This window comes from Mya arenaria, chromosome 10 (genome assembly GCF_026914265.1).
Source record: "Mya arenaria isolate MELC-2E11 chromosome 10, ASM2691426v1".
Lineage (NCBI taxonomy): Eukaryota > Metazoa > Mollusca > Bivalvia > Myida > Myidae > Mya > Mya arenaria.
In genome coordinates this window covers 37,544,060-37,565,411 of record NC_069131.1, presented here as the reverse complement: position 1 = coordinate 37,565,411, position 21,352 = coordinate 37,544,060, and the positions used below count along the sequence as shown (strand labels likewise).

General features: G+C 38.5%; 1 protein-coding gene across 2 annotated transcripts in view; it reads right to left on the bottom strand.

Annotated features, from left to right (window-relative positions):
- The window catches only part of LOC128206212 (neo-calmodulin-like), a 181,969-nt gene that overhangs the window by 92,604 nt on the left and 68,013 nt on the right, over nucleotides 1-21,352 (bottom strand). Inside the window, exon 1 of one of the 2 annotated variants that reach the window (XM_052908527.1) lies at nucleotides 18,618-18,704. The exons of the other annotated variant lie outside the window; for it this stretch is intronic. Within the exon in view, the coding sequence (XP_052764487.1) occupies nucleotides 18,618-18,656 (39 nt within the window). The 5' untranslated portion in view covers nucleotides 18,657-18,704. Of the gene's footprint in view, nucleotides 1-18,617; nucleotides 18,705-21,352 lie in introns of those variants that run through there. 2 annotated transcript variants of the gene reach the window in all.

The window sequence follows — 21,352 nt, the reverse complement described above, 5'->3', positions numbered from 1 at the left end:
AATAACTTGTCCCAGTAGTTTCCATTGAACTATATAGTACATTACACTTAAGTCAAATGGCATTACAGCAACCCGTCCCAGAGGCTTAGATCGAACAAACAAGATCATATATACAAGACAGCGCATACATATTGGACATTAGTTTGTATATGGCAGAAATTGACATATCAAAAGCCTTCGATGAACCGAACACGTTCAAGATGTACGTGGTTTTGTAAGGTATGGAGTTATTTGCCCATCAAACGCCAGTTATTTGCCCATCAAACGCCAGTTATTTGCCCATCAAACGCCAGTTATTCACCCATCAAACGCCAGTTATTTGCCCATCAAAAGCCTTATATTCACCACAAAATGGAGTTATTCACCCATCAAACGCCAGTTATTCACCCATCAAAAAGCCTTATCTTCACCTCAAAATGGAGTTATTCACCTACCAAACGCCAGTTATTCGCCCATCAAAAGCCTTATCTTCACCACAAAATGGAGATATTCACCCATTTAACGCCAGTTATTCGCCCATCAAAAGCCTTATCTTCACCTCAAAATGGAGTTTCTCACCCATCAAACGCCAGTTATTCGCCCATCAAAAGCCTTATCTTCACCACAAAATGGAGTTATTCACCCATCAAACGCCAGTTATTCGCCCATCAAAAGCCTTATCTCCACCTCAAAATGGAGTTATTCACCCATCAAACGCCAGTTATTCGCCCATCAAAAGCCTTATCTTTACCTCAAAATGGAGTTATTCACCCATCAAACGCCAGTTATTCGCCCATCAAAAGCCTTATCTTCATCACAAAATGGAGTTATTCACCCATCAAACGCCAGTTATTCGCCCATCAAAAGCCTTATCTTCACCTCAAAATGGAGTTATTCACCCATCAAACGACAGTTATTCGCCCATCAAAAGCCTTATCTTCATCACAAAATGGAGTTATTCACCCATCAAACGCCAGTTATTCGCCCATCAAAAGCCTTATCTTCACCACAAAATGGAGTTATTCACCCATCAAACGCCAGTTATTCGCCCATCAAAAGCCTTATCTTCACCACAAAATGGAGTTATTCACCCATCAAACGCCAGTTATTCGCCCATCAAAAGCCTTATCTTCACCACAAAATGGAGTTATTCACCCATCAAACGCCAGTTATTCGCCCATCAAAAGCCTTATCTTCACCACAAAATGGAGTTATTCACCCATCAAACGCCAGTTATTCGCCCATCAAAAGCCTTATCTTCACCACAAAATGGAGTTATTCACCCATCAAACGCCAGTTATTCGCCCATCAAAAGCCTTATCTTCATCACAAACTGGAGTTATTCACCCATCAAACGCCAGTTATTCGCCCATCAAAAGCCTTATCTTCACCACAAAATGGAGTTATTCACCCATCAAACGCCAGTTATTCGCCCATCAAAAGCCTTATCTTCATCACAAACTGGAGTTATTCACCCATCAAACGCCAGTTATTCGCCCATCAAAAGCCTTATCTTCACCACAAAATGGAGTTATTCACCCATCAAACGCCAGTTATTCGCCCATCAAAAGCCTTATCTTCACCACAAAATGGAGTTATTCACCCATCAAACGCCAGTTATTCGCCCATCAAAAGCCTTATCTTCACCACAAAATGGAGTTATTCACCCATCAAACGCCAGTTATTCACCCATCAAACGCCAGTTATTCGCCCATCAAAAGCCTTATCTTCACCACAAAATGGAGTTATTCACCCATCAAACGCCAGTTATTCGCCCATCAAAAGCCTTATCTTCACCACAAACTGGAGTTATTCACCCATCAAACGCCAGTTATTCGCCCATCAAAAGCCTTATCTTCACCACAAAATGGAGTTATTCACCCATCAAACGCCAGTTATTCGCCCATCAAAAGCCTTATCTTCACCACAAAATGGAGTTATTCACCCATCAAACGCCAGTTATTCGCCCATCAAAAGCCTTATCTTCATCACAAAATGGAGTTATTCACCCATCAAACGCCAGTTATTCGCCCATCAAAAGCCTTATCTTCACCACAAAATGGAGTTATTCACCCATCAAACGCCAGTTATTCGCCCATCAAAAGCCTTATCTTCACCACAAAATGGAGTTATTCACCCATCAAACGCCAGTTATTCGCCCATCAAAAGCCTTATCTTCACCACAAAATGGAGTTATTCACCCATCAAACGCCAGTTATTCGCCCATCAAAAGCCTTATCTTCACCACAAAATGGAGTTATTCACCCATCAAACGCCAGTTATTCGCCCATCAAAAGCCTTATCTTCATCACAAAATGGAGTTATTTACCCACCAAACGCCAGTTATTCGCCCATCAAAAGCCTTATCTTCATCACAAAATGGAGTTATTCACCCACCAAACGCCAGTTATTCGCCCATCAAAAGCCTTATCTTCACCACAAACTGGAGTTATTCGCCCATCAAACGCCAGTTATTCGCCCATCAAAAGCCTTATCTTCACCACAAAATGGAGTTATTCGCCCATCAAACGCCAGTAATTCGCCCATCAAAAGCCTTATCTTCACCACAAAATGGAGTTATTCGCCCATCAAACGCCAGTTATTCGCCCATCAAAAGCCTTATCTTCACCTCAAAATGGAGTTATTCACCCATCAAACGCCAATTATTCGCCCATCAAAAGCCTTATCTTCATCACAAACTGGAGTTATTCACCCACCAAACGCCAGTTATTCGCCCATCAAAAGCCTTATCTTCACCACAAAATGGAGTTAGTCACCTACCAAACGCCAGTTATTCGCCCATCAAAAGCCTTATCTTCACCACAAAATGGAGTTAGTCACCCATCAAACGCCAGTTATTCGCCCATCAAAAGCCTTATCTTCACCACAAAATGGAGTTATTCACCCATCAAACGCCAGTTATTCGCCCATCAAAAGCCTTATCTTCACCACAAAATGGAGTTATTCACCCATCAAACGCCAGTTATTCGCCCATCAAAAGCCTTATCTTCACCACAAAATGGAGTTATTCACCCATCAAACGCCAGTTATTCGCCCATCAAAAGCCTTATCTTCATCACAAAATGGAGTTATTCACCCATCAAACGCCAGTTATTCGCCCATCAAAAGCCTTATCTTCATCACAAAATGGAGTTATTCACCCACCAAACGCCAGTTATTCGCCCATCAAAAGCCTTATCTTCATCACAAAATGGAGTTATTCACCCATCAAACGCCAGTTATTCGCCCATCAAAAGCCTTATCTTCATCACAAACTGGAGTTATTCACCCATCAAACGCCAATTATTCGCCCATCAAAAGCCTTATCTTCACCACAAACTGGAGTTATTCACCCATCAAACGCCAGTTATTCGCCCATCAAAAGCCTTATCTTCACCACAAAATGGAGTTATTCACCCATCAAACGCCAGTTATTCGCCCATCAAAAGCCTTATCTTCACCACAAAATGGAGTTATTCACCCATCAAACGCCAGTTATTCGCCCATCAAAAGCCTTATCTTCACCACAAACTGGAGTTATTCACCCATCAAACGCCAGTTATTCGCCCATCAAAAGCCTTATCTTCACCACAAACTGGAGTTATTCACCCATCAAACGCCAGTTATTCGCCCATCAAAAGCCTTATCTTCACCTCAAAATGGAGTTATTCACCCATCAAACGCCAGTTATTCGCCCATCAAAAGCCTTATCTTCATCACAAACTGGAGTTATTCACCCACCAAACGCCAGTTATTCGCCCATCAAAAGCCTTATCTTCACCACAAAATGGAGTTATTCACCCACCAAACGCCAGTTATTCGCCCATCAAAAGCCTTATCTTCACCACAAAATGGAGTTATTCACCCACCAAACGCCAGTTATTCGCCCATCAAAAGCCTTATCTTCACCACAAAATGGAGTTATTCACCCACCAAACGCCAGTTATTCGCCCATCAAAAGCCTTATCTTCACCACAAAATGGAGTTATTCACCCACCAAACGCCAGTTATTCGCCCATCAAAAGCCTTATCTTCACCACAAAATGGAGTTATTCACCCATCAAACGCCAGTTATTCGCCCATCAAAAGCCTTATCTTCACCACAAAATGGAGTTATTCACCCATCAAACGCCAGTTATTCGCCCATCAAAAGCCTTATCTTCACCACAAAATGGAGTTATTCACCCATCAAACGCCAGTTATTCGCCCATCAAAAGCCTTATCTTCACCACAAAATGGAGTTATTCACCCATCAAACGCCAGTTATTCGCCCATCAAAAGCCTTATCTTCACCACAAAATGGAGTTATTCACCCATCAAACGCCAGTTATTCGCCCAGCAAAAGCCTTATCTTCACCACAAAATGGAGTTATTCACCCATCAAACGCCAGTTATTCGCCCAGCAAAAGCCTTATCTTCACCACAAACTGGAGTTATTCACCCATCAAACGCCAGTTATTCGCCCATCAAAAGCCTTATCTTCACCACAAACTGGAGTTATTCACCCATCAAACGCCAGTTATTCGCCCATCAAAAGCCTTATCTTCATCACAAAATGGAGTTATTCACCCATCAAACGCCAGTTATTCGCCCATCAAAAGCCTTATCTTCATCACAAACTGGAGTTATTCACCCATCAAACGCCAGTTATTCGCCCATCAAAAGCCTTATCTTCATCACAAACTGGAGTTATTCACCCATCAAACGCCAGTTATTCGCCCATCAAAAGCCTTATCTTCATCACAAACTGGAGTTATTCACCCATCAAACGCCAGTTATTCGCCCATCAAAAGCCTTATCTTCACCACAAACTGGAGTTATTCACCCATCAAACGCCAGTTATTCGCCCATCAAAAGCCTTATCTTCACCACAAACTGGAGTTATTCACCCATCAAACGCCAGTTATTCGCCCATCAAAAGCCTTATCTTCACCACAAAATGGAGTTATTCACCCATCAAACGCCAGTTATTCGCCCATCAAAAGCCTTATCTTCACCTCAAAATGGAGTTATTCACCCATCAAACGCCAGTTATTCGCCCATCAAAAGCCTTATCTTCACCACAAAATGGAGTTATTCACCCATCAAACGCCAGTTATTCGCCCATCAAAAGCCTTATCTTCACCACAAAATGGAGTTATTCACCCATCAAACGCCAGTTATTCGCCCATCAAAAGCCTTATCTTCATCACAAAATGGAGTTATTCACCCATCAAACGCCAGTTATTCGCCCATCAAAAGCCTTATCTTCACCACAAACTGGAGTTATTCGCCCATCAAACGCCAGTTATTCGCCCATCAAAAGCCTTATCTTCACCACAAAATGGAGTTATTCGCCCATCAACCGCCAGTTATTCGCCCATCAAAAGCCTTATCTTCACCACAAAATGGAGTTATTCGCCCATCAAACGCCAGTTATTCGCCCATCAAAAGCCTTATCTTCACCACAAAATGGAGTTATTCACCCATCAAACGCCAGTTATTCGCCCATCAAACGCCAGTTATTCGCCCATCAAAAGCCTTATCTTCATCACAAACTGGAGTTATTCACCCATCAAACGCCAGTTATTCGCCCATCAAAAGCCTTATCTTCATCACAAACTGGAGTTATTCACCCATCAAACGCCAGTTATTCGCCCATCAAAAGCCTTATCTTCACCACAAACTGGAGTTATTCACCCATCAAACGCCAGTTATTCGCCCATCAAAAGCCTTATCTTCACCACAAACTGGAGTTATTCACCCATCAAACGCCAGTTATTCGCCCATCAAAAGCCTTATCTTCATCACAAAATGGAGTTATTCACCCATCAAACGCCAGTTATTCGCCCATCAAAAGCCTTATCTTCACCTCAAAATGGAGTTATTCACCCATCAAACGCCAGTTATTCGCCCATCAAAAGCCTTATCTTCACCTCAAAATGGAGTTATTCACCCATCAAACGCCAGTTATTCGCCCATCAAAAGCCTTATCTTCACCACAAAATGGAGTTATTCACCCATCAAACGCCAGTTATTCGCCCATCAAAAGCCTTATCTTCACCACAAAATGGAGTTATTCACCCATCAAACGCCAGTTATTCGCCCATCAAAAGCCTTATCTTCACCACAAAATGGAGTTATTCACCCATCAAACGCCAGTTATTCGCCCATCAAAAGCCTTATCTTCACCACAAAATGGAGTTATTCACCCATCAAACGCCAGTTATTCGCCCATCAAAAGCCTTATCTTCACCACAAAATGGAGTTATTCACCCATCAAACGCCAGTTATTCGCCCATCAAAAGCCTTATCTTCACCACAAAATGGAGTTATTCACCCATCAAACGCCAGTTATTCGCCCATCTAAAGCCTTATCTTCACCACAAAATGGAGTTATTCACCCATCAAATGCCAGTTATTCACCCATCAAAAGCCTCATATTTACCTCAAAACAGAGTAATTCACATTTCAAAAGCCAGATATTCACCCATCAAAAGCCTTATCTTCACCACAAACTGGAGTTATTCACCCATCAAACGCCAGTTATTCGCCCATCAAAAGCCTTATCTTCATCACAAACTGGAGTTATTCACCCATCAAACGCCAGTTATTCGCCCATCAAAAGCCTTATCTTCATCACAAACTGGAGTTATTCACCCATCAAACGCCAGTTATTCGCCCATCAAAAGCCTTATCTTCATCACAAACTGGAGTTATTCACCCATCAAACGCCAGTTATTCGCCCATCAAAAGCCTTATCTTCACCACAAACTGGAGTTATTCACCCATCAAACGCCAGTTATTCGCCCATCAAAAGCCTTATCTTCACCACAAACTGGAGTTATTCACCCATCAAACGCCAGTTATTCGCCCATCAAAAGCCTTATCTTCATCACAAAATGGAGTTATTCACCCATCAAACGCCAGTTATTTGCCCATCAAAAGCCTTATCTTCACCTCAAAATGGAGTTATTCACCCATCAAACGCCAGTTATTCGCCCATCAAAAGCCTTATCTTCATCACATACTGGAGTTATTCACCCATCAAACGCCAGTTATTCGCCCATCAAAAGCCTTATCTTCACCACAAAATGGAGTTATTCACCCATCAAACGCCAGTTATTCGCCCATCAAAAGCCTTATCTTCACCACAAAATGGAGTTATTCACCCATCAAACGCCAGTTATTCGCCCATCAAAAGCCTTATCTTCATCACAAACTGGAGTTATTCACCCATCAAACGCCAGTTATTCGCCCATCAAAAGCCTTATCTTCATCACAAAATGGAGTTATTCACCCATCAAACGCCAGTTATTCGCCCATCAAAAGCCTTATCTTCATCACAAACTGGAGTTATTCACCCATCAAACGCCAGTTATTCGCCCATCAAAAGCCTTATCTTCACCACAAACTGGAGTTATTCACCCATCAAACGCCAGTTATTCGCCCATCAAAAGCCTTATCTTCACCACAAACTGGAGTTATTCACCCATCAAACGCCAGTTATTCGCCCATCAAAAGCCTTATCTTCACCACAAACTGGAGTTATTCACCCATCAAACGCCAGTTATTCGCCCATCAAAAGCCTTATCTTCACCTCAAAATGGAGTTATTCACCCATCAAACGCCAGTTATTCGCCCATCAAAAGCCTTATCTTCACCTCAAAATGGAGTTATTCACCCATCAAACGCCAGTTATTCGCCCATCAAAAGCCTTATCTTCACCTCAAAATGGAGTTATTCACCCATCAAACGCCAGTTATTCGCCCATCAAAAGCCTTTTCTTCACCACAAAATGGAGTTATTCACCCATCAAACGCCAGTTATTCGCCCATCAAAAGCCTTTTCTTCACCACAAAATGGAGTTATTCACCCATCAAACGCCAGTTATTCGCCCATCAAAAGCCTTTTCTTCACCACAAAATGGAGTTATTCACCCATCAAACGCCAGTTATTCGCCCATCAAAAGCCTTTTCTTCATCACAAAATGGAGTTATTCACCCATCAAACGCCAGTTATTCGCCCATCAAAAGCCTTATCTTCATCACAAAATGGAGTTATTCACCCATCAAACGCCAGTTATTCGCCCATCAAAAGCCTTATCTTCACCACAAAATGGAGTTATTCACCCATCAAACGCCAGTTATTCGCCCATCAAAAGCCTTATCTTCACCACAAAATGGAGTTATTCACCCATCAAACGCCAGTTATTCGCCCATCAAAAGCCTTATCTTCACCACAAAATGGAGTTATTCACCCATCAAACGCCAGTTATTCGCCCATCAAAAGCCTTATCTTCACCACAAAATGGAGTTATTCACCCATCAAACGCCAGTTATTCGCCCATCAAAAGCCTTATCTTCACCACAAACTGGAGTTATTCACCCATCAAGCGCCAGTTATTCGCCCATCAAAAGCCTTATCTTCACCACAAACTGGAGTTATTCACCCATCAAGCGCCAGTTATTCGCCCATCAAAAGCCTTATCTTCACCACAAACTGGAGTTATTCACCCATCAAGCGCCAATTATTCGCCCATCAAAAGCCTTATCTTCACCACAAAATGGAGTAAGTCACCCATCAAACGCCAGTTATTCGCCCATCAAAAGCCTTATCTTCACCACAAAATGGAGTAATTCACCCATCAAACGCCAGTTATTCGCCCATCAAAAGCCTTATCTTCACCACAAACTGGAGTTATTCACCCATCAAACGCCAGTTATTCGCCCATCAAAAGCCTTATCTTCACCACAAACTGGAGTTATTCACCCATCAAACGCCAGTTATTCGCCCATCAAAAGCCTTATCTTCACCACAAAATGGAGTTATTCACCCATCAAACGCCAGTTATTCGCCCATCAAAAGCCTTATCTTCACCTCAAAATGGAGTTATTCACCCATCAAACGCCAGTTATTCGCCCATCAAAAGCCTTATCTTCATCACAAACTGGAGTTATTCACCCATCAAACGCCAGTTAATCGCCCATCAAAAGCCTTATCTTCACCACAAACTGGAGTTATTCACCCATCAAACGCCAGTTATTCGCCCATCAAAAGCCTTATCTTCACCACAAACTGGAGTTATTCACCCATCAAACGCCAGTTATTCGCCCATCAAAAGCCTTATCTTCACCACAAACTGGAGTTATTCACCCATCAAACGCCAGTTATTCGCCCATCAAAAGCCTTATCTTCACCACAAACTGGAGTTATTCACCCATCAAACGCCAGTTATTCGCCCATCAAAAGCCTTATCTTCACCACAAAATGGAGTTATTCACCCATCAAACGCCAGTTATTCGCCCATCAAAAGCCTTATCTTCACCACAAAATGGAGTTATTCACCCATCAAACGCCAGTTATTCGCCCATCAAAAGCCTTATCTTCACCACAAAATGGAGTTATTCACCCATCAAACGCCAGTTATTCGCCCATCAAAAGCCTTATCTTCACCACAAAATGGAGTTATTCTCCCATCAAACGCCAGTTATTCGCCCATCAAAAGCCTTATCTTCACCACAAAATGGAGTTATTCACCCATCAAACGCCAGTTATTCGCCCATCAAAAGCCTTATCTTCACCACAAAATGGAGTTATTCACCCATCAAACGCCAGTTATTCGCCCATCAAAAGCCTTATCTTCACCACAAACTGGAGTTATTCACCCATCAAACGCCAGTTATTCGCCCATCAAAAGCCTTATCTTCATCACAAACTGGAGTTATTCACCCATCAAACGCCAGTTATTCGCCCATCAAAAGCCTTATCTTCACCACAAACTGGAGTTATTCACCCATCAAACGCCAGTTATTCGCCCATCAAAAGCCTTATCTTCACCACAAACTGGAGTTATTCACCCATCAAACGCCAGTTATTCGCCCATCAAAAGCCTTATCTTCACCACAAACTGGAGTTATTCACCCATCAAGCGCCAATTATTCGCCCATCAAAAGCCTTATCTTCACCACAAACTGGAGTTATTCATCCATCAAACGCCAGTTATTCGCCCATCAAAAGCCTTATCTTCACCACAAACTGGAGTAAGTCACCCATCAAACGCCAGTTATTCGCCCATCAAAAGCCTTATCTTCACCACAAAATGGAGTTATTCACCCATCAAACGCCAGTTATTCGCCCATCAAAAGCCTTATCTTCACCACAAAATGGAGTTATTCACCCATCAAACGCCAGTTATTCGCCCATCAAAAGCCTTATCTTCACCACAAAATGGAGTTATTCACCCATCAAACGCCAGTTATTCGCTCATCAAAAGCCTTATCTTCATCACAAAATGGAGTTATTCACCCATCAAACGCCAGTTATTCGCCCATCAAAAGCTTTATCTTCACCACAAAATGGAGTAAGTCATCCATCAAAAGCCCCATATTTACCTCAAAACAGAGTAATTCACATTTCAAAAGCCAGATATTCACCCATCAAAAGCCTCATATTCACCTCAAAAAGAGTTATTCACTTTTCAAAAGCCTGTTATTCACCCATCAATAGCCTTCACCACAAAATACTAATGTTTACCTCAAAACTGAGTTATTCACACATCAATAGCCTTAACCTCAAATAACTAATGTTTACCTCAAAACTGAGTTATTCACCCATCAATAGCCTTAACCTCAAATAACTAATGTTTACCTCAAAACTGAGTTATTCACCCATCAATAGCCTTATATTTATCTCAAACGTCAAAGATGTACGTGGTTTCGTAAGGGATGGGTGATGCACCATTCAAAACCTTCGGTTTACCTCATACGTTATTTGCCAGTCGAAAATGTGTGAGTCACCTAAAACGTCAGAGATGAAAGTAGTGCTGTTGTTTGGGAATGGAACGTGCTCTTTCTCAGTATTTCCCGCTTACTGGATCTATCTCTTTGATGTATTTGAAAGCTACGAAACACAAAGGGAAAGTAAACGTCAAACACGGCATCACAATACTTTCAATCTTATATGTCATAAAAGAATTAAAGCTGCACTCTCACAGATTGAACGTTTTGACAACTTTTTTTTAATTTGTTATCTAGGAATGAGCCAATTTTTGCGTAAATGTCTAGAAACCAGTGATATAATACTGCTGACAAAAATAGATCGCATATTTTGATATTTAAGTTCAAAAATTGATGTTTTATGCATTTTTCATAAACCGTTAGTAACGGTTTAAGCCATAAAATATTTAAGTTTCGAACGGAAATATGAAAATCTGTGGTCTGATTTTTTGTCAGAAATATTTATTATTGGTTTGCAGATATTTACGCAAAAGTTTGCTCTTTCCAAGACAAAAAAAAAGTTGTTAAAATGGTATATCTGTAAGAGTGCAGCTTTAAGAACAGATAGCTTGCATTGCGTCAAGCGATTTCAGACATTGCAGGCAATACTGTCAATGTCATTGCCAAGCACAGCAATAATTTTAAAATTTCCAAGCCGTTTTCATACTTTATCAGCATGTTACCATGCCGCTAAGCTTTAACGCAGAAATTAATGACAGAGACAATTTGCTTAGTCTGCAGGAGAAAAATAAAACCGAAGTATCGTTGCACGTAGGTTGTGCGTAAAACCCGCTGAATGCAATTATAATTTCTTGCACTGAAACTAGCCATGTCTTTATTTAATAAAAACCGGAAACAGCACTTTCGGTATTTGTATTGAAAATAGTTTCGAATTACAGTCGAACCCCGTTGGCTCGAACTCTAAGGGACGGACGAAAATACCTCGAGCCTCGGAAATTTCGAGCCAATCGGAAATGCTTAGGTTTAGTATAAAGAAAGCGTCCTTTTCATCCAGTTCAAGCCAACGAGGAAATCGAGCCAAGCGAGTTCGAGCCAACGGGGTTCAATTATATATTTAGCACGTGTCGTGTTTTTTTTATCCAAAAGCCCTAGAGCGACGAAATGGCTTAGAATTTCAAATCCGCAAATGACGTCATTATCAATGGCATCAATCATTTAATATATTTTCATAAACATACACACAAATCAGAAGTTAGAAAATACAGAACGTTCCTTATTCTGAACACCTCGGCCATTTTTATAGAATACAACTTCGGATGTATATGGACGGTTTACAATGTTACAATGTCGTAAATCTTTACATTTACCTGCGCTCCAAGTAGATCGCGTAGTAATTTGAATTTAACAGTTAACTTAATGAGTTTACTCTTGGGAATCTGATATAGTTATTCAGTAATATGCTTAACTGACAATCAATATAACTTTAGTAATACAAAAACACGCTAACAAACAACAGTCAATTAATACTATCATTCAAAATTTTACGAACAACTTCCACTAATGCACCAGTCAATTTTAACCACTGCGCCCCCAGGTCCGGGGAATAGAGGGGACTTTGACTTTCGGTCCAGCCAAGCTCGGGTAAAATCCCCGATTTGCGAGGACGAACTGCTGGTAAAATCCCCGCCAAATGCCCCCGCACCCCAGGGACCCTAGGTAAGGCCCATCTCCAGCCCCGCTTTTCTTTTTTTGCGCGAATACTAAACTACTAAACCACCGCATTCACTCGGCACTTCGGGGCCACCTGGAAGGTAAAAACACGGCCCATATCCCCGGACCTGAATGGGGGCATGTTTATAATTGCATAATGTACTGACATAGATCCGAGGTTGTTTTTCGCTGGCAAATGGCCGAGGTGTTTTAATTGTAAAAAAAACAAAAAAGGCTACTGATTAATATGTCAATATCGCAAACACTTTTAGAAACATCTGTCAATAGAAGACAGCACTCAAAACACGACACTAGCATGAAACGGTATCAGAAAATCACAGTAGCCTGACACAATTTTTTGATTATGGCGTGCTGTATTTTCACTGTTGGATATGCTATTCTAAAGGAAATTGATAAGCACGTGGCCAATTATGATATAAACTTTTTTTTCTTTTTTTTTTTGGGGGGGGGGGGCAATTTTATTTTTATTTTCGTAGATGACTGTTTCACCATTGAATATGTGTTCTTGCTCGTTCAAATTGCATAAGGGACCAATTGCATGTGTTTCTAGACAAACCACGAACACTATCGTAATAATTCTTCCTTTTTTACATGTGAAAGTTTACATCATCACCGACTGGTTTGAATAACCGCCCTTTCCGGACAGTACCAGACTGATTTGCATATACATACCCCAGTCAAGTATTTGTATTTGAGTCAATAAAATTCAAGGGGCGTCGGAAGAAGATGAGTCAAACGGTGAGGAAAATCTAGCAATTAATATATTATCGCCTATAATAAAATATAATATTTCAGAACGATATACATATATGCATTCTCGTGCAACTTGTTGATTGTTGTGCGAGGTTATCTTCCAGAATTACAAGGTTTGTTTTATTAAACATTTCTATATTTACCCTATACAGTCGAAACGCGCTATGTCGAACTCCTTTATCTCGAATGTCAATTTCGTTTTTGATATATAGGGTTTAGTGAGACATGTCTTGTAGTTCGGTTATATCAAATGTTCTTTATCTCGAAGTGTTTCCCGAGGTCCCTACGACTTCGACATTGCGAGTTTTGACTGTATTATAAAAAAAGGAAAATGTAATAATATAATTATTATGTTACAAAATGTTTTTTTTCCATCAAATATGACTAAACAACATTATTATTTGCATTTGTTTGCAATTTAGGACAATAATTTGTCTTCAATTTCATTTCATGTTCGATCAAAAGAATAAATTCAGAGAAACCACTGATATGATCTGCTTTTGTTTATTATTCAAGGAAGCGAACTTCTTTCTTTAAAACAGGAGACTACTTAAGAAAATATGATAAAGAGCGGCCTCGTTAATATTGCGTCTCTCAAGATAAGCCGTATGGCAAATCAATGTAAAAAATGTAATTCGAATGTTTTATCTAATTGTGTTGGTAATAATCATTGGTTATCTAAATACCCGTGACATTTTATTTAATAATAAACTAAATAACAAAACAAAATGTTGCAATCAATTCGATTCCGTACAGTTGATTGCTGTAAACAATATAATGAAGGACTCATGCGTTATCTTTCTTTTTGTTATACGGTTTTCACTTAAAGCTGCACTCTCACAGATTTACCGTCTTGATATTTTTTAAATATTTTTTTGGTCTTGGAATATGAGCCAAAGTCTGCGTAAATATCTGCAAACCAGTGATATGAGACTGCTGACAAAAGATCAGATAGCGGATTTTCATATTTCCGTTCGAAAATTAATGTTTTATGGCTAAAAGCGTTCCTAACGGTTTTAAACAAAATGTTTAAAACATCATTTTTTTTTAACTTAAATATGAAACTCTTCGATGTGATTTTTGTGTCAGCAGTCTTATATAACTGGTTTCCATACCCTTTCGCATAAATTGTTTCGTTCCAAGACAAAAAATAAAGAAAAAGTTGTCAAAACGTTCAATCTGTGAGAGTTCAGCTTTAATAAGAAAATAAAATTGTCTTCTTCTGCAGATTCGTCCAAATGATAAATAATACAATGAAAACTTCAGGAAGCCAAGCCACAAACCAAGTAGTAAAATATTGTAGACGCCCCCACCCTGTTCAAAGCACAAGGTTTACCCATAATACACTTACACTGAACCAGAGACAAACATACGATTTAAAACTTAAAACAAATAACACTGACAGAAAACATATGCATCGAAAATACAATCGAACCCCAATAGCTCGAGCCCCTTTGGCTCGAATTCCTCCTTGGCTCGAACTCACAGGGACCGGCGAAAATACATCGAACCTCGAAAAATTTGAGCCAACCTGGAATGCTTACCTTCAATATATAGAAATCGGTCCTTTATATCCAGTTCAATCCAACGAGGAATTCGAGCTATGCGAGTTCGAGCCAACGGGGTTCGACTGTATACACTAGTATAACCAGTTCATCCTTTAATATTTGGTATATGAACAACGGCGATAAATTGACTGAAAACAATCCCTTCAGATCTTATCTTAATTGCGATTCTTCAGTTTTATAGAAGATATCAATGGTGTTTAATTTCTATAACTTTATAAATTTGATAATAAATGTTTGCGGTGGTTTCAAATACACCAAAGCACAAAATGACAATATTATGTTCTTTGTAAGCTAAGAAGTAACGTAGCAACCATGCTAAAGAAGCAGCTACTGAGCCAAGAAAATCTATAGAAAATGAAACTAAGCGCGTCCTTGAAGTCTTCATAAGGCACAGTGTGTGTATACAACGTGATTAGTGACGTCATAATTCTACGTCGGACGGCAATAGTGTCCTTCGCATAAAGACGAAAATCAAAGGTGACTTTTATTCAACTTTTTTAATGAAACATAGCTCAGTTAACGCCGCTTACAGTGACCTACATCCGTTTGTTTTAACCCGCGTTTGATAAGTGGTTTAGTTTTTCCAAACACTTCGACAAGTATTTTCAAAACTTACTTTTTGACAGTGCTCCGTCAGGCGGCCTTTACCTTTGTATTGACTTCATTGCTGTGCATGCTTGTTTATCATATTTTACAAATCAACAACAACTTCAATGTTTCAAAACGCTATGGTGAAAGTTTTCTTTCTTTTTGACTCATTAAAATACTACTGGGCTTGCCATTGAATGACTCCCTGGCTGTATTGATAAAAATTCAAGCACAAATTGAATATATTTTTACTTAAATGTCAAAACTCGTGTCGGCCACTGAAAAAAAACTCCGAGATAATGAAAAGACAATATAACCGAAACACAAAACCCAACATTTTCGAATAACCGAAACATCGGGATAATAGAGTTCGACATAGTGAGTTTCGACTGCATATGTGAAATAGTAATACTCTACAGCCAAAAACATGGCAATTTTGAGATGAACCTGTCCGTGTTACACGCTACGTATTACAGTTACGGTAATGTTTAGCATTATTGTACGAGACAATTTACAGCAAAATAAAAATATGCAATTTTGAGTCCTGAATGTCAAAATCAGGCTCAAATCGTTTGAGCAGATAGGCGCATGCATTCACTATACAACTTAAGTCAATCTTATGGTCACATATCATTGACATCATTCACGGTATAGCTCCGTCATTTATATCACTCAATCCGATTAGCTACATCATTCTTTGATCAATATAAGATCAACATTGAATATGATGTGTTTCATATGATTTATTTCATATATTTTGCAATAAGGCTATGAATGTTAATTCATTTAATGCTGAATAAATGTTATGTTATGTATGAATACCACCTCAGTTGAATTCACCGAAATCGAATTATCAATAACATTAAAAAAAATCACACATGTGCAAAACCATCTCCTAGATATGTCATGATTATGAAATATTGGCTAACAAAACCACTATCTATAACAATAACCTGTTTACTGATTGTGTTTCATATTTTTGTAATAAAGGCAGAACACAGCACATGTACCAGGTGTTCGAACTTGTAATGAACCGACGGAGCTCAATGTATCAGATGATGTTTTATCTCGCTGTAACACGTGCCTATACTTACAACGGTAAATGGTTTGCGTAGGTAATGACCTGAATGGGAAATAAAAGCTGGCTTGTGTAAGTCTTTTTGTTCGCCTATTTTGCATTTGGCTTTCGAAATGTGTGCCACTAAACAAAACATAGGTAACGGAATCGTTAATGTTAAGAGAAGAATAACTTGATAGTTTTATATAGGTCATATATTCCAGTGGCGGATCCAGGAATTCATAACTTTTGCGCACCCCCTCCCCTTCCCTTAATCCGCTAGTCAAATGGTGAAACTTGTGCGTATCCCCCCTCCCTTAATGCGCTAGAAGTATGATTTGTTGCTTTCAAATTGTCACCATAACCCCATGGCGGGTCCAGGAGATCATGTCTGTATACAAAAGCTTTAAGTAAAGTTTAGAATGAATCACACTTAACATTTTGTAACTGTACAATGCAAAAAAAAACCAGTAGCATTTTTTGTATCAATGCTTGATGGATTACCTTAAACAATATATGTATGTGTGTGCGTGTGTGTCGGGGGCGTGTGCGTGTGTGTGTGTGTGTGCGTGCGTGGGCGTGTGCGTGTTGGTGCATGCGCGTGCGCGTTCGCATGTGTGTGAGCGCAATGCTTCAAAATAATCTTCGAAACGCTGCAATTCTTGAAATGTACAATGTATTGTAATAAAAATGAGAAAAGGAAATGAATGGAAGGCCTTTAGTACATTATGCCATTTATCGAACATGTGTATGAAGAATGTACCCTTCATACTCCGACAATTCTGTCAAATCCTTGACAAAATAAAAGTACAAAGACATTCAAATCAAACGACGTCAAACGTTTGTCTTAGAATTGGCAATGAATACAAATCCGGACTTCTGAATTTATTGTCTGGTCAAAATAGTGGGATGTCAATCTTCTTTAGGCTCCAAATTAATAAAATCCTATTTGGTTTTCAAAGATGTGAATGTTTATTATGTCCATTCCTCATTTTTAATTAAAGCGAAATAATAAAGAAAGTTGGACGAGAAGCATGACATCGATCAGTCCAAGGTAGGAAGGGTGGGGATGGGGGTCATCTCGGCAAAGTGGACGCTACGTAGCCGTTATCATACGACACCAGAACAAATGTTTTTAAGGAATATGATCCACAACAACTAGATAGCAATATTTATCTAAGAGTCATGTGAACATGTTCGTTTTCTCCAAAAACGCGGAATCGTGGTCTAGTGGTAACCCAGGTTCGACCCCCCCCCCCGTCGCACCAATAAATCTACTGATCACCTTCCGGGGGCGTTAAATGGGGGTTCCATAAGACAGCGCTATACACTTGTGCAGTTAAAGAACCAAGGTAGCTCTAACCAGGGTTACATTCTGGCTGTGTACTATGCTCCAAAAACCTAAACTAACTACCAATCTTATCGGAGTACTCGTCTTATCGGAGTACTCGTCTTATCGGAGCACTCGCCGAATGGGCCTTGCCGGAGTGCTAGCATCATTACCTAACAATCACCCAACTTTTACCAATATTTAAAGTGTTCAAAAAATGATCGAAAGTTCAACAAACATACAGTTCTTACAATTTGTATATTTATCTGCAGTTTAACTGAAACTGGATGAAATTTACATGTTGCCATCTTAAAACGTTTGATATAATTTTCCGTATCTTTTTCCGCACACAAAAACCCCTTTCAAAAGAAACCAAAATAGTATGGGGGGGGGGGATCTTAACTTTACACATATGTGGGTCGAATACCTTACGACCAAGGCAAAACTATTTATTCTAAAAACAACAGCAGTGATAACAACACGGCATTTCATCAAACATTATATAAAAGTAAACAAATAAAAAAATATGGATTAAGAAAAGAAAATTCAAACTTTAAACTTTTTTAACATAATTTCGTGCGCTATATCCGACATAGCAAAATGTAAGAGGAAATAAGAAACAATATGAAATAAGAAAAGAACTTGCTTACACTACCATATATTAATATCTTTAAAACACATAAATTACATTTATTTAGTTCTGTACATATATACATGCTTCAAATGACATGTTTGTATTGATGTATATATTGTATATTTGTGATTATTTCAAATATTTATAACAAACCTCAGGTTGAAATAAGGAGAATATATAACTTAGCAATACATAAGAGTAAACCAATAAACACACATGGATTAAGGAAATTAAATTCAAACTTTAATAATTTTCTTACCATATCTTCGTGTGCTATATCCAACATATTAAGCACCATATTTTAACTTCCCCTGGCCACATTATAACTTCAGTACGTATATCCTCAAGTCAGAAACAGGAAAATGTTAAACAAAACTTGGGCTTTGCCGCGTGAAAGGCTAGTTTGTGGTAGTGGTTTAACAGAACAGAACAGGACAGACATTTTATTCAGACTTCAACAATGTTCATAGTTTACATATACATACATGTTTTCATATATCATGTCAACCTGTATATTCAATGGGTAATGCTATGGTAAATTTTGTTGGATGTTATACTTAGTCACACGAATAAAACCTAAACAAATAAAAGGAAATTCGTCTTCTATATAATTTGTATTACAAATTAAACAATATCGTACCTCTCTAGGTGTTCTGTTTCTGGCGTACCTACAATTCTGTTCTGTTCTGTTCATGAAAACAATTTATAATTGCTTTCCACATAGATTGTTCATAAGGACATTCATTTAAATTCAATTTAATTTTTTTTAAATTCGTTTATAAATGTATATCTGTATCGACTTTGTGGCATATTTTTCAGTTTTTTTATTTATAAATGCACACGAGTCTATGTTATTATTACTATTGAAGTAATCCTTTCTCGCATCCTATTGCTCAGAGCCAACTAGGCTTATAAGCAAGTGATGAATCATCTGCAAGTTTCGAAGAGTTAGCTTGTTACACTGTCGAAATGTGGTTTCGGATACCTACGTCTGATCGTTTCTAACACTAATGCATTCTTGTCTTAATAAACCTCGCAATTATTACCAGGGCCAAGTTCAAGATCTAGGGCACTTTGGGAGCGCAACGAAAAAAGTTCAACCCCATTTCAAAGAAAACGAACAGAACGTAGTCTTAATAAGTTAATTTGGGCGTTTCGTCCTTTACAAGGAAATATTTAGCCATTCTTATATGAAATAGTACATTAATTCATATTGTTGATATTGACATAAAATGAGGACGCGCGCTGGTTTGGGTCTAAAACTGCTAGAGATTACATTCATGCATTCAACATTTCGAGAGTATAATCTCATTTTAGTAAGATATAGACTGTCTTGAGATATACAAGATGAGTATTACTTAGTATGTGTATGTAAACACTACGAAACTCTTCGCATAAAGGTATCTTAAGAAAACATATTATCTTGTACCATACAGTTTTTTGCAAACAACAAGCACGGTTATGTAAAGATGCACTCTTACTCCCAAATTCGCAAAAATTGGCTCATACCACGACAAAAATAAATAAAAAAATGTTGTCAAAACGGTAAATCTGTAAGAGAGCAGCTTTAACAAAAAAAGTATATTTTTAAACTCGGTTTCAATTTTCTAAATGAACACTGACATTCGTCGGTTATTAAGACGTATTTAACATGAATGCGCTTTTGATTAAAATAATTGATTATAATGTGTTGTGCATGGGTTTGTACTTACTTATTGCCAGCAAATTTATCTTCACATTTTCGCAATCACTTCGATTTCATGTAAATTAATCCTAATAATGATTCTGTGTGTAAGATGAGAGCAAACAAATTGCTCTTCCATAAAACTAATAACATTATAAAACTGTCTTCAGTAATTCTTCATCTAATTAATAGCTTGAACAATTTGTGTAAAATCTTTATGATTAAGAAGGGCGGAACAAACACAATTTGTTCCAACTGAATTTAATCATAACGTGTTTTTATCAGGCACGGAGCCAAATTATGACGTCATGTACGTTAAACGGTAGTCTTTACAATAAAGTATATATTAGAGGACAATGGGCGAATCTCATTGGCTAGAAACGTTGGTTATAATCTAACTAATATTAGTTGCATTCCGTTTAATTAAAATCATTGCGTTCCAGAATATGCACCTAACATGTTGCCAGCACTTTATGAAGTTGTTTTGCATCTTCCTGCCTCCCCCCATCCAAACCCCCCCGCGCGGGCACACACCAAAAAGAAAAGAATGATTTAGAATCATCCATCAGTCAACAACTTAGGATAGATTACTTCCTATCAATAGCATTACCACAAGTTAATTTGAAAACTGACCCATTGAGCGAGTACAAAAGTACACATAACGAATTACTTATCTCTCGTTCCAGGAACATTTATTACATACAGCAACGGTTGAAAGAGAGTTCAAGATCGTTTATTTTCGTCTGAACGTTTTATGTCTTTTCTAATTGCTTCAGTGAACTTTGTTATCTTTTTAATCAAACTTCGGTAGCCAAGTTTAAATATAGACCGACAAAGATAAAACGGTAATGCTATATCACTGTTTTATTTCATCGCACCAGTATTCAGCATTTCATTCAAAATGCAAAACTTAATCATACTTCATCAATCATAATTCTGATTTCAGTACAGTAGTAGCATGTGTTTTTTCATTAAGGTAGTTAATCTATCATTTATTTAAACAATGCTTCTCCTAACATTTCATTTTAAAGCTGCACTCTCACAGATTGAACTTTTTGACAAGTTTTTTTTTTTTTTTTTTTTTTTTTTTTTTTTTTTTTTTTGTCGTGGAACGAGCCAATTTATCGGAAAATCCATGGAAACCAGTTATATAAGACTGCTGAAAAAACAATTAGATCGCAGGTATTATATTTAAGTTCAAAAAATGATGTTTTATGCATTTTTCTTAAACCGTAAGTAACAGTTTAAGCCATAAAACATTAATTTTCAAACGGAAATATTAAAATCTATGATCTGATTTTTTTGTCAGC